General features: G+C 45.3%; 1 protein-coding gene across 5 annotated transcripts in view; it reads right to left on the bottom strand.

Moving 5' to 3' along the window:
- Nucleotides 1–14,042, bottom strand: part of Ppara (peroxisome proliferator activated receptor alpha) — a 64,296-nt gene that overhangs the window by 14,050 nt on the left and 36,204 nt on the right. For all 5 annotated transcript variants that reach the window (XM_031351908.1, XM_031351902.1, XM_031351896.1 and 2 more), the window contains exons 3-4: nucleotides 6,992–7,238; nucleotides 774–934 (exon numbers count right to left, since the gene is read on the bottom strand). In XM_031351908.1, the coding sequence (XP_031207768.1) occupies nucleotides 774–934; nucleotides 6,992–7,199 (369 nt within the window). In that variant the 5' untranslated portion in view covers nucleotides 7,200–7,238. The remainder of the gene's footprint in view (nucleotides 1–773; nucleotides 935–6,991; nucleotides 7,239–14,042) is intronic.

The raw sequence follows: 14,042 nt of genomic DNA, 5'->3' as shown, positions 1-14,042 counted from the left end.
AGCCAAGGCTACACAGAGAAACCCTGTCTCAAAAAAACAAAACAAAACAAAACAAAACAAAACAAAAAAGGGACACTTCCAGAAGGTACTAGAAGGGAGCCTTTGGATTTTATGTGAGCATGTACATTTCTCAATTTTCTATACATGGTGTCCGTGAACTGACAAACTTGAAAAACTTCTATGCAGCAGAAGGGGATTCACTTTATGTACATGGAGGCTAGGTCATGCCTGGCTAGAGGTCAAATTGACTCTCATTGGGAATACACAGGAGGGTGGAGGCAGTTAGGAGGATGCCTGTGTGTGCCAGAAGTGACTGGCTGGCGGTCAGTTACAGGAGCTAGGTACCATGAACCCTGCGCAAGGGACAGAACACCCTTGCTCAATGCATGGTAACCTCTGCCCTAGCTGGCCTCTGGGGTGGTCCTGAGGTGATAGGTAAACATGTTCCTCTACATGGTCACCTCTAGCTGGCTTCTGGGGTGGTCCTGAGGTAAAGTGTGTAGTCTATACTTTGTACAGGTGAAGAGTCATTTTTAAATGGACTGTTTTTTGTTTCCTTGTTCATTTTGTTTTAAAGGACATGCCCCTCTCAAATGTTACAAAGTACAGCAAAGCAACCTGCTCTGGATTGTCAAAAGAGGAGTCACCCTGCCCTGGAAGCCAGTTCTCTGCTCTTTCTGTAGGTCTCAGAGTGTTGACAGCCATTTTGTAGTGGAGCGAAGGCCAATATCGAGCTATGTGGCCACTTCACCCTTCTCCCAGGGCCGCTGTACCTTGCAGCCTTCACATGCGTGAACTCCGTAGTGGTATCCTGAGGCCTTGTCCCCACATATTCGACACTCGATGTTCAGTGCACTGCCAGGGGAGTCATCCGTACTAGCGGGGATCACAGGGCAGCTGACTGAGGAGGGGCTGGAAGCTGGAGAGAGCGTGTCTACAGATGGAAGAGAAAGTGTGTGAAACCTGGGGTGTTACCACCCATGTCAGAATCAGACCCTTGGGAAGGTAACTTTGCTTAAGAGGGGGATGTGTGATGTGAGCAGGTGCTTCTCTTGAATCAGCCCTGCCCCTGGCCACATACTGCCCATAGTTACTCACTGTGGTACCACCATTCTTGAGGTTCATGTGCACTACTCTGTCTCCTGACTCATAGCCTACCTCCAGCTCTTCATATTATGGGACCTCCACAGGGGCCCCAGCCTCCCATGCTATGTGCCCAAGACAGAGCTGGCTGCCTTCCAATTTTGTTGTCACTGTTTCAATAAACTAAATAGTTATGCCCACAAGTGTCTTGATACATGGTTTCAACCCTAAAGTCCAATAGCTAAGATAGAGGATTGTCAGTTCAAGATCAGCCTGGCTGCTATAAAGCGAGACAGAGACAGAGACAGAGACAGAGACAGAGACAGAGACAGAGACAGATGAAGGCAGAGATGGAGGTGGAAATGGAGACAGAAGAGGGAAGAGAATATGTAGAGAAACAGGAGAGAAAAGTGAAGGAAAACCAAGAGAGTGTGTGTTGAGAGAGGAGAAAAAAACATGCTGAGAATAAGACAGAGAATTGAGAAAGGAGAGGAGAGGAAAGACAGAGAAAAAGAGAAAGGGTAGAGCCTGGGAGAAGATAATTTTAAAAACCCACTCAATAAAAGTCTAGTGTCCAAAAGATGCAACGAAGTCTTAAAACTAACCAATAGAAAACAACACAGATAAAAGCATCAACGAAGGCCTGGAGAGATGGCTCAGCTGTTAAGAACACTGGATACTGTTCTAGAGGTCCTAAGTTCAATTCCTAGTAACCACAAGGTGGCTCACAACCATCTGTAATGGGATCTGACACCCTCTTCTGGCCTGCAGGTGTAATGCAGGCAGACTGTTGTATGCATAATGAATAAATGAACGCTTAAAAAAAAGGGGGGGCATCAATAAATAAATACTTCACCCAAGAAGGCAGATGGATGGTGAGTGTGTATGGAATCGTGCTCAGTGTCACTGTCCCTAACGGACTTCGAGTTAAAGCCACAAAGACTTATCACTGCACACCGACTAAATTAAACTCCCTCGAAACTGGCGACAGAAGTGCTGGCAGGATTGTGGAGTGGCTGCTGTCACTCCTGGCTGGTGTGCATGCAGAAAGGGACAGCCACATTGAAAGCAAAACAGTCATGAGAAAAAATCTCATCTCTGGTTACCCGGGAACAGGTCCATAAACAAACAAACAAACAAACAAACAAGGCGAGCAGTTACAGGAGCTTCATTCTTATTTTTTTAAAGCATGTGTATATAATGTGTGTGTCTGTGTGCACTGTTTGTTATGTGCACGAGTGCTGCCATGTGCATGCTATGGCATGGAAGTGGGGGTCAGAAGACAGCTCGGGCATCGGCTATCAGCTTCCACCCTGTTTGAGACGGGGCCTCTTTTCTGCTGCTCATCCCTTTGTACACCAGGGTAGCTAGAGTGAGAGCATCTCGGAGGCTCTCATGTTGGCCTGCCTCCTCTGCGCATGGCACTGCGATCTCGATCCCATGCTACTACATTTGGTTTCTTTGTCTTTCAAACATGTTTTTGGGTTTGGAACTCTGCCCTTCATGCTTACATGGCAAACCCTTTGACCCACAGAACCATCTCCTCAGCCCTAGGAGCTTCATACTTAATTGCCAAGAGCTGGAAGTAGCCAAGATTGATGTGTACGAGTTAGAGGCCAGCCTGAACTATTCAGTGACTCCAGGACAGCCTGAGCTACAACAGAGTAAGACCTTAGATCAAGAAACCAACAAAGGGGGATTGGTGGGATGGCTCAGTGGTACAAGACAGCCGGAAAAGGGACACATGAAGGTTGTCTTCTGACCTACACACACACACACACACACACACACACACACACACACACACACACCAAATTAAAGGAAACACCACAACAAAACAAAAAAAATAACTAGAAAGGCCACCCCAACAGCAACTGGTCCCAAGGAACTGCACTCACAGGGCCAAGTACATTCCTGTCTTTGCCCTGCACAGTGAATGCTCCTGAGTGTGCAGGACATAAGGTGCAGCACTCGGAGCACTTACTGCTTTGGTAGAGAAGAAATTACATCTCAAGTAGAACTTGGATGGTTCCATCTAACAAAGCAAGAAGTGGGACCTGAAAGGATCAGACACTACACCGTCACCTAATTGCATCTCTGAACAAAGCCTGGGCCTGCCTATTGGAATGCAGAGTCTACCACACCACAGAGCTCACAACAAGTGCCACTCAATAAAACAAAAATTATAAGGCATATGAACAGAAATGTTGGCTCGTGATGAGAAGAAAAATGAATGAAAGAGGCCCAGAAATGACACAGATGATAGAATTTACAGGCAAGGTATTAAAGAGTTATTCTGACCGTACTCCAAAATTCAAGGCAGAAGACTGGGTGTGTTGTATAGAAATGAGGGTGAAAAGAATGGATGGATCACGGCGCTAGTGTTAAAAACTGCAATATCCAATGTGAAAAATAAACCAGGTAGATTAGACACTGCAGAAGAAAAGATTGGCAAACTGAAAAAGACAGCAATAGAAACCACCCAAAGGCACACCACACACACACACACACACTCTCTCTCTCTCTCTCACACACACACACATACACACATACACACACACACACACACACACACACACACACACACATGAGATGGGGGGCCGGAGGATGCAGAGACAAAAACAGAGAAGGAATGCACAAAAAAATAATAGCATTAACTGTAGGACAGCTTCAAGTAGCACAATACGAAGGTCTGATGCATGGAAGATGAAAACAGAAAAATACAGAGAAGCAACAGTTAGCCTATGTTCAAAAACTCATGGAGTGTGAGAAACACGAGGGAAGCAACTCAAGGCACATCCCAAGCAAAGGGTTCGAATAGAAAATGTATACAAATTTATATATATATATATATGTATATATATATATATATACATATATATATATATATAAAGTATGAGTGACAGGTGTCACAAGGATAAAGAGGAGACTGTTGCACAGGGTCAATGGCGATGTAAATCAGCACAGCTATTGTGGGAAATTGTATAGAGCTTCCTCTGATAACAAAAGGAAAAACCACCATGGGCTGAAACAACCCCACCATCCTTCTGAAAACATATCTATAGGAGCTGAAATCGATCTGCTGAAGAGATGCCTGCGCCCCACACATCCCTATTCACAATAGCTGAGATGCAATGTCAACCTTAGTGTCCCACAATGGAGAAAGGAAACATGGCATACATACAGAATGATACCAATCGATGTTAACTGAGGGTGGGAAGACCCACCCACTGTAGGCAGCATCATTCCCTACACAGGGGATCCTGAACTATGTAAAAGTAGAGAAAGTGGAGGCTGGAGAGAGGGCTCAAGTTAAGAGCACTGACTGCTCTTCCAGAGGACTGGAGTTCAATTCCCATCTTTCACATGGCTGCTCACAACTGTCTGTAATTCTAGCTCCAAGGGATCTTCTGGCTGATGCAGGCACTGTACACACTCACACCATACACAGACATACACTCAGGCAAGTAAATAAATAGGAGAGATTCTCTTTCAAAGAAAAGTGAGCCTAGCACTGGCATTCACTGTTCTCTGTTCCTTTTATGGGTGTGATATGGCCAACTCCCTCAGGCTCCTGTTGCCAACATCACCACTGTGATGGACTGTGACTTGGAACCAGGACTTAAACGATACTTTCTCCCCTAAGTGGCTTTGTCAATGTGTTCATCACATCAACAGAAATGAAGCTAAGACAGAACAAGCAGAAGTATTACAGATTCCCTAAATATTATAGTGGTGATAAAGAAGCATTAGGAATAGCTTCATGTCCATAAGTTCAATGAGTTCAATGGGACTAACACTCTTTGGAAAATACCGTGACAGTCTTCATTGCCAATTCTTCTGTGCTGAGAGATGACTAAGGGGTTGACTAGCAAAGAACACATCTGGGTGTGTCCATAAGGGCTGACACGTGGAAGGACCACTAAGGGAGAAAGACTGGCCCTAAGTATGGGTGACAGCACCTCATGAGCCAGGGGCCCAGATGGAACAAAGGAAAAGAAAAAGAGATGTTAGCCAGTGTGTGCAAGCACTCCCTTTTCTGAGCAAGTACAACTGTGGCTGCTGCCACCACCAGTGGACACTGGACCACCATTTCAGGCTTCCAGCTACATACACTAGTGATGTCCAGCCAGTGACCAGGCCTGCAGCCTTGATCTAAGATTGATTGATCCCTATGTTTTGAGGCTTTGGGATCCTTAGACTGAGCTGAAATTGGGTTCTTTGGCTCATCAGCATGCAGAAAGTCACTGGGTACCACCCAGCCTCCAATCATGTAAATCAACCTAATAAATTCCCTTTTACAACTACACACAAGCACAGTATATGTTCTTTTTGTGTAGAGAACCTAATATAAAAACAAATTACCAACATGTAAAAAGAGAAGGAAAAATGAACAGTCTTTCCTCTACCTGGGAAAAAAATTAAATTTCTAGTTTAAAATGTCCTCCCCTAAAGAAAATTCCTACTGGGTGATGTGGTACAACCTTTATGTCTTTAATCCCAACACTTGGGAGGTAGAGGCAGATGGATCTCTGTAAGTCAAGGCCTGATCTATGTAGTGAGACCCTGTCAATAAAAAAAGAAAGAAAGGGGCTGGTGAGATGGCTCAGCAGGTAAGAGCACTGACTGCTCTTCCAAAGGTCCTGAGTTCAAATCCCAGCAACCACATGGTAGCTCACAACCACCCATAATGAGATCTGACGCCCTCTTCTGGTGTGTCTGAAGACAGCTACAGTGTACTTATTTATAATAATAAATAAATCTTTGGGCTGGAGCGGGCAGGGACTGAGGGAGTGGGGTTGATCAGAGCGAGCAGTGCTGACCAGAACCAGCAGAGGTCCTAAATTCAATTCCCAATAACCAGATGAAGGCTCACAACTGCAGTGTACTCATATACATAAAATAAATAAATGAATCTTTAAAAAAGAAAGAAAGAAAGAAAGGAAAGAAGGAAGGAAGGAAGTAGGGAGGGAGGGAAGGAGGAAGAGAGGAAGGGAAGAAGGAAGAGGCTGAGTTAAGAAAACTCCAGGCTCAGATGGCTTCATCTGTGAAATCTCCCAAGCTTTCAAGGAAACTCAAATATCAATTCTACAGAAAAACTTCCAGGAAACCAAAAAAAAAAAAAAAAAAAAAAAAAAAAAAAAAAGAGAGAGAACATTTCCTTGTTTCACAAGGTAAGAATCAATCTAAGACCAAAGGCAGAGAGAGAGAGTCTGAAAACAAAAACCAACATCCCCTAATTAAAACCTTAGACAATTAAGTTAAACCATAGACCAAGACGCTGAGACGTCATGACAAACTAACATTTTTCACTGGAATGCAAGCTTAGCTTAACCATCAACATGTGCGATCCACCATATTAATAAACTAAAAGGGACCAGGCAGTAGTGGTGCACGCCTTTGGTCCCAGCACTTGGGAATCAGAAGCAGGTGGATCTCTGTGAGTCTGAGGCTAGCCTAGTCTACAAAATGAGTTCAAAAGACAGCTGGGCTTCACAGAGAAACCTTGTTTGGTTTTTTTTTTTTTTTAAGTGAATGAGTGAGTGAGTGAATGAGTGAGTGAGTGAATGAGTGAGTGAGTGAATGAGTGAATGAGTGAGTGAGTGAATGAGTGAATGAGTGAATGAGTGAGTGAATGAGTGAGTAATGAGTGAGTGAGTGAGTAAGTAAATAAGTAAGTAAGCTAACTAACCAACTAACCAACTAAAAGGAAACTATCATCCTGGGTGCACAAGGATTTCCCCAAGTCTAACATCGATGCCTAATAAAAATCCACAGCACACTGGGAAAAGAAGGTTACCAGGCAGACTTGCTTGGGTGTGGTCATTAATTTGACAGTGATGATGACATCAGAGAGAGAGAGAGAGAGAGAGAGAGAGAGAAGATCTTCCTAGAGAGCAGTACTTACCTGTGATGACAGAGCCCTCGGAGCCTGGACAACTTCCTAAGTACTGATAGTCTGTGAAACTAAAGCTTCCGGAACTCTCCTCTCCGAGGGACTGAGAAATCTCTTGAATGTTTCCCATTTCTTGTAAGAATTCTTCAGATAAGGGACTTTCCAGGTCATCTGCCTCAAGCGGGGAGAGAGGACAGATGGGGCTCTCTGTGTCCACCATGTTGAACAGCTGTGGCCAGGCGGGCCACAAAGCGCCAGTCTGTGGGAGGAAAACAGCCATTCACTTTCTGTTCCAAATTGAAGACACTACTGTCTAAGTTCAACCCTCAGCAGCGGCAGCATTGACTCTCGAAAGCACAGTAATTGGATTCTCTAGACGGGGTCTGGAGGGATGACTCGGCAGTTGGGAGTACTTGCTCTTGCAGAGGACCTGGGTTCAATTCTGAACACCTATATGACAGCTCACAACCACTTGTAACTCCAGTTCCAGGGTATCTGATGCCCTTTTCTGACTCTGCAGGCATTCTGATGTTTTTTTGGTACACACATATAGACCCGGGATAAATCTCCATAGAACACATAAAGTAAAATAAACATATATTTTTAAAATTCCTAAACAATAAAACACAGAAGGCGCCAAACTGCGTGCAGTTGGCAGCCCTTCGTTGATTACTGTCTGTCCAGTACACTGAGCTCAGCTTCCCAGCCACGGACTAAAGCAAAGTCCATGTTCCTTCCCTAGAACATGCCTTCTAATGGGGACACAGGTGGGGGCTAACTGAACGGGATGTCTGCTGGGGGTGAGATGATACAGCGAGAGCGGACGGGGAACAGATGCTTCGCACGGGGAAGCCCCAGGAGGATGGGCTCCGCTCTGGGGAAGAATGTTCCAGCAAAAGGAACACCAAGTGCCGGTGAGTGCCAGCACATTCTAGGATCAGCAGGGAGGCCACTGGGCCTGGCCACGCGCATGGACGCACACATGCACGGGGCACCGAGGGGGAAGGAAGAAGCAGTCAGTGCTCCTATACACATGAAGGCCAGGGTATAGCAGATAGTTCTAGGGGAAAAAAAAATTGCATGGCTACAAATGCTTTGTGGAGTTTTAAAGACACCTAAGTAGGTAAGTTCCAAGGCAACATCAAACTCCATTCACCTGCAAGCAAAACAACAACAAGCAACAATAACACAAACAAAAACCAAAAACAAACAAAAAACCCAAACCGAACCACTCCCTCCTCCCCCCAAAAAAACAAAACAATCTCCATATAAATAATTACACTCTTTCTCCATCATCTTAAATGACTTCGTATTCCCTCTAGCCCCAAGTCCAATCCCCTGAGCATGTCAGTTCAGCCCTTTGGAACTCATCTCTTCCCATCATGCACTTGTCATCCCCCTTCAGCCCCGTGGGAATTTATCACACTAGGCCTCTTTGTAGTCTCACCTCTGCAGCTCTGCCTGAACTGTCTCACAGCTGCCTTCAGTAGGCCCTGACTCAGCCTCCTTCCCCTAAGCCTGACAGGGTCACCGACCACCTGGCCAGACTGACGAGATGACATTTAGCTCCCTGAACTGTTTTTCCATCTAGAAGTAGTCACAGAGAAGGCTACAGCTCCCATGGCAGAGAAGGTCAGAGCTGCTGCATGCTGGGGGGCAGGGGGAGAGGGTCTGTGGGTTCCAAGCGCTGCAGCTCCTGTCATGTGCTGTGACCACAGAGAGCCAGTCTCTTCCGAAGAACATTTCCCAAAGCACTGAATGAACACACGTGAGCTGACGTCACCACATTTCCCATTTGCCTAAAGTCAACAAACTTTTCAATCGCAGAGGAAGAGAGGTGTTTTGGCTTCCTCAAGAAATGAAAAATTGGTATAATTACCTATTTCTGTGAAATTCATAGTTTGTCATGGGTGATCGTTACACATAGGGAGAACCAGTAAGAGATCATTACACACAGGGAGACATCGACATCCTGGGATGGGGAAGATGGCTCAGTTGGTAAAGTGCTTGCTGTGAAGGTTCCAGGGTTTCAGGACCTGGGTTCAAATTCCATCACTGACAACAACAACAACAACAACAACAACAACAAAAAGCCAGGCATGGCAGTGTGTGTGTCTACAATCCCAGCACTGAGTAGGCAGAGGCAGGAGGATTCCCAGTACTGGCTGGTCAGCCAACCCAACTGAATCCAAGTTCATGAGACTCTGTCTCAGAGTAAAGCTAAAAATAATTGAGGAAGACAGCTCACACCGACCTATATAAGCTTGTGTACAGATACACATGTACAGGCACATGTGTACAGACACACATGTACAGGCACATGTATTCACTCATCCACACACACTCCTACAAAATCACTGACCTTTGAAGGATAATGATGTGTTCATGTATGTTATGCCATAAATCTGTGCCTACTTTATTACTTGGAGGGGCGGTGCAGGGGATGGAGACCAGGCCTCATTCACACCCAGCACACTCCACCAACTGATCTATTACCCCAGCCCATCTACGCACTTAATTTTGCATTATATGCAAAGGACTCGGTCTTTAATTGGCAAACCAGATAGTGGGGTGATAAGCATTACATAAGTTAATTTCACCATGAACAAAAAGTTCAAAAGCCACAATCGTGATATCAGCCATAAAGTTCATCTCTATACAAAGGCCACAGCTGGGCAGAGTCTATGCTGAGGATGGGAAGGTGTCTTTTGGTCACTGCCTCTGACAGCAGCCTTTATTCCCATAAACCAGGAGCACTGGTCTAAGGCCATGAGTTGGTTTTCTTGCCATGACTTTCAGGGAGTCCCAGTGTTGGGGAATCATGTCACTTGACTGGTTGCTTCTAAGGAATAGCCAGGACTTAGTCAGAGAAACACTGGTCTTACCATTTACAAACAAGATGAGATAATACAGCCTCATGAGTAGAGCGATCTCAAAGTGAACTCTGGACGCAGGGCCTGGCACTGAACACATCGAGGAGCACATTGGTCCTTCTTGATTCCAACCAGGGCAGATAAGAGACTTTCCCTTTGAATGAGTCCCCCAGATAGATAACAGAGGTCACATGGGCACACCCCAACACACTGGCAGGCCCTGGCATCCTTGCAGGCTCTGATTGAGAGCAAAAACATCCGGGGCAGTCTTACCTCTGTGTCCAACATCCACAGTTCACTGCCATTGCTGATTCATGGAGAAGAGTGACCAGGCCAGCCAGTGACTGTGCCCTGTGCCCTAGATATTCCCAAAGGGTAGGGGAATGGGGAGCAAGCCCCATCTAAGCAGGGCCCACATGGCTTGGGAATGAATGAAGCAATGGCAATATTCCCTCGGGATTTAAGAAATTGACCATTTGATTTTGGGTTTTTCTTTTTCTTTTCTTTTTTTTAAAAGATTTATTTATTATATATGAGTACAATGTTGCTGTCTTCAGACCCACCAGAAGAGGGCATCAAATCCCATTACGGATGGTTGTGAGCCACCATGTGGTTGCTGGGAATTGAACTCAGGACCTCTGGAAGAGCAATCAGCACTCTTAACCTCTGAGCCATCTCTCCAGCCCTGAAGTTTACCATTTGAAAACTCTAAGAACATTCAGTAAATAGGAAACAAAAGAAATAGATATGCAGTTTCATGGTGGCAGAGGGCAAAACACATGGGGATTCGTGTGTCAACTGACAACCTTTTATGCTGAAGAATCTTGCATGTTGCCACTCTAGGGCACTGGATGATTAGGGTAACATGATTTGCTAATTGTACAATGAACACCTACTGTGTGAAGCCAAGTGAGGCTAAGCTCATTCTCCTCTAAGGTCTTCTATCCCTGGGTCCTAAATCTCTTAGGCCCTTATTTACATGTGGCCATGTAACTTCTTAGGTCTGTCTTTCCTATTAGATTATATGTCTTGATAGAGAAAAGGGTGTATTTGCATGATTTTTGCATGCATACTTCCAGAACAATCTCTACCACAGAGCAGGTGTTCAAAAGCAATATCTACACTTGGCACAGAACAAGCACTCATGTTTTCAGAGCTCTGTGAGAACTCACTTTGGCTCTGTATGCGCACCTACTGCAGGTATTACCCAGTCAGTGAAACAATACTTGGCATCCAGAGACAACATCTGTGCAGTGAGTACCAAGAACAGAAGTCAAGGGATACGTGACCTGCAGTTTCCAGAGTGGAGTCTAATTACAGGGCTTTAAAAAGCTTGTAAGAAGGAGAATAAAAAAAAAGTCTCAACAGAATAGTGAACGGAGAAGTTCCCAGTCGTGAATTGAGAGCTGTGGAGACTAGGGATGCCAGGTGTCAACCCCTCAGTGCAAAACAAAGGACTTGGCCAGACAGGTTCAGTGCATTCCCTGGCTTTGGGGTGGAAACTGGTGCCCGGCAGACAGTAAACATGAAGAGGCAGAGGAGAGGGAGGCTCACCATTCTGACTTTCTCCTTAGATCCACAAATGCTGAACTTTGGAAATGCCCTGTGACCAAGTGTGCCACAGGATAGTCCAGAAGTTTCAACAACGCCAGCAAGGGAGCTAGGTGTGAGGAAGAGCACCTTTAACCCCGGCTCTTGGAAGGCGAAAGAAGCAGGCAGAGCTCTGGGAGTTTGAGACTAGCCTGGGCTACACAGTGAATTCCAAGATAACCAGAGTTGCATGGTAAGACCCTGTCTCCAAAACCAAACCAAACCAAAACAAAACAAAAGAGCGGCACTCATGGAATCCTGACTACTTGGAAGGCTGAGGCAGGAGGATTGTGAGTTTCAGGCTAGGTTGGGCCACACAGAAAGACCCTTTTAAGGAAGGGGGGAAAGAAAAGGAAGAAGGGAAAGAAAGAATGAAGGAGAGGGGCAAGAATGAAGGGGCTTCATCCTTTGGATGGAATAAAAGACTGGGTTTGGGGTGTGGCTACTGCTTGAGTGCACAGAGAAAGCTTGTTCATTGCCCTCAGAACTGTACAAAGAAAGAAAGACAAGAGACACTAGGAAGTTACTGTGGGCTCCCCAGGAGCACATGCTGCCTCTGACCTATCGTCAAACCTCTGTATTATTAACAGAGGTTCTTGGATCAAGAAGTCACTTCCTAAGTATCTTCTAGAACTACTTTATTGAATAGCATGGAGCAGGACACTTGACGCAGCTACAAAAAATAGTTTCATGCCTTCCACGAACAAATGAACCTGAACAGTAACATCAGTCCCAAAGCATCCAGAAAGCCACAGACTGCTTCCTGACTATGCCCTCTCTATTTGGTCCCTCATTCACTGTGCCACAGGATGGACTCCTCAGCTCATTGCCTCTCAGAGCTTGACACTATAAAGCTAGAGAAACCAGTTTAACCCTTCCACTGCTAGAGGAAATCTGATTAGGTTTAAGGGAGTGGTCGAAAGGCCAAAGAGGAAGTCTATCCATCCTTGCCAGACTCACCAGTTCTAGCCCACAAAATTAGTCACACTCTGTAGGTCTTTTACATAACAGAGTCATATTTACACGTCTTTGAGTTTAGTTAGGCAAAGGACCTGAAATAACATTTCAGAATAAACAAACTAAAAGCCACAGAAGCCTTCCCTGTACCTTTACCTATGACCCAGGGGTCCAACAAAATAGGTTAATCATTACCAACCACACAGTGATCGACATGCCAATGGTCAGTGTAGAGAATGCCCACAAAACACATGAGAAGCCCAAGGCCAAGGTCAGCACGTAGCAATGGTTAAAAAAATGAGCTTGGGGGGGGCATTTTAACAAGTCAAGTCCAACACAGCTCCAATCATTTCCCCATCACCTGGTTCTTGCTCAACAATGCTGAAGGCATGACCTTGAAACTTTGTGATCACAAGAAACGGTTGGCATGAGAGGCAAGGTGGCACAAGACAGGAACTTCAAGCCTCCACAGCCCTACTGTGACAGCACAAGATGAATGTCCCCAACTCTTCCAAGGAACATGTCCCATGAATTTCCTTTCCACAAAGTCTCCACTACATGATGGGGCTTATCACTTCCATTTGAAACCCAACATGCCTTTAAAATGTTGATGTAATCTTGCCTCTGTGAATAATAATGTCAAAAATGGTGAAAGAAAAGGCTACAAGCTTGAACACATTCTGTGCTTGTTGCAATCACAGCTGGCTGATCCCAGGAGTGTGTCACAAGAATCAAAAGTCAACTAATGAGGCATTTGTATTTGCCAATTGGAAGCTTCGATCCTGTACAGACAGAACATACAAACAAGGGGACGATGTTGTGATGTTTAGGAGCCAGGTGACAGAAGCCACAGATCGATGGCCCTGCCACGTGTAAACTGGACTGTGCTGAGGAGCAATGATGGCACAAGAGGCGGTTGGCACAAAAAAATTCAATGCATGAAGACAGTGAGTCTCTCTCTCTCTCTCTCTCTCTCTCTCTCTCTCTCTCTCTCTCTCTCTCTCTCGCCTTAACCTGATACTGCCTTTGGGAAGAGAGACCATGTTTTATGAATTCCATGAGACACATGGAAGTATCTACTTAAGCTAATGTTTGTGCTCAACACCAGAGACTACATACAGTCTTGAAGGATCCCATGGGCCACGGCATTGGAAAGAAGAGTGCGTCTAGGCAGGAAGGTGAGACAAAGGAAAACTGAATATTTACTAAGTGGCCCCTAATGTGCCCTACTCAAGAGGGCAGCATCAGTTGCCCAACTAGTACATAAGAGGCACACATCAGCAGACTGTGGGAGATGCAGGGTGCTGTGTGGGAACTATGGCAGATCAGAGATCAGGAATACCAGACACGAACTCTAAAAGCTGACCAGAAACTCAACAGAAAATGGCAAAGGGCATCTCACTGAGAAGGGAGCAACACACACACATGAATGACCCAATGGGAAAAATAACCAATGATGGCCAGCAAGGCTAAGCCAAGAGTTGTATTAGCTACAACTGTGTAACAAATAGCCCTAGACACAACCATTTAAAAGCACCATGACTTTGCTTTCAACTCTAAGTCAGCAAATAGAGCTGGGTGGGTTTCCTGCTGGTCATAAAGGCTGTCAGTGAGCTGTAGCTCTTGGGAATCTTACTTATGAC

Source organism: Mastomys coucha, unplaced genomic scaffold (assembly GCF_008632895.1).
Source record: "Mastomys coucha isolate ucsf_1 unplaced genomic scaffold, UCSF_Mcou_1 pScaffold11, whole genome shotgun sequence".
NCBI classification, from domain to species: Eukaryota; Metazoa; Chordata; class Mammalia; order Rodentia; family Muridae; genus Mastomys; species Mastomys coucha.
This window is presented reverse-complemented; position numbering and strand designations above follow the sequence as displayed.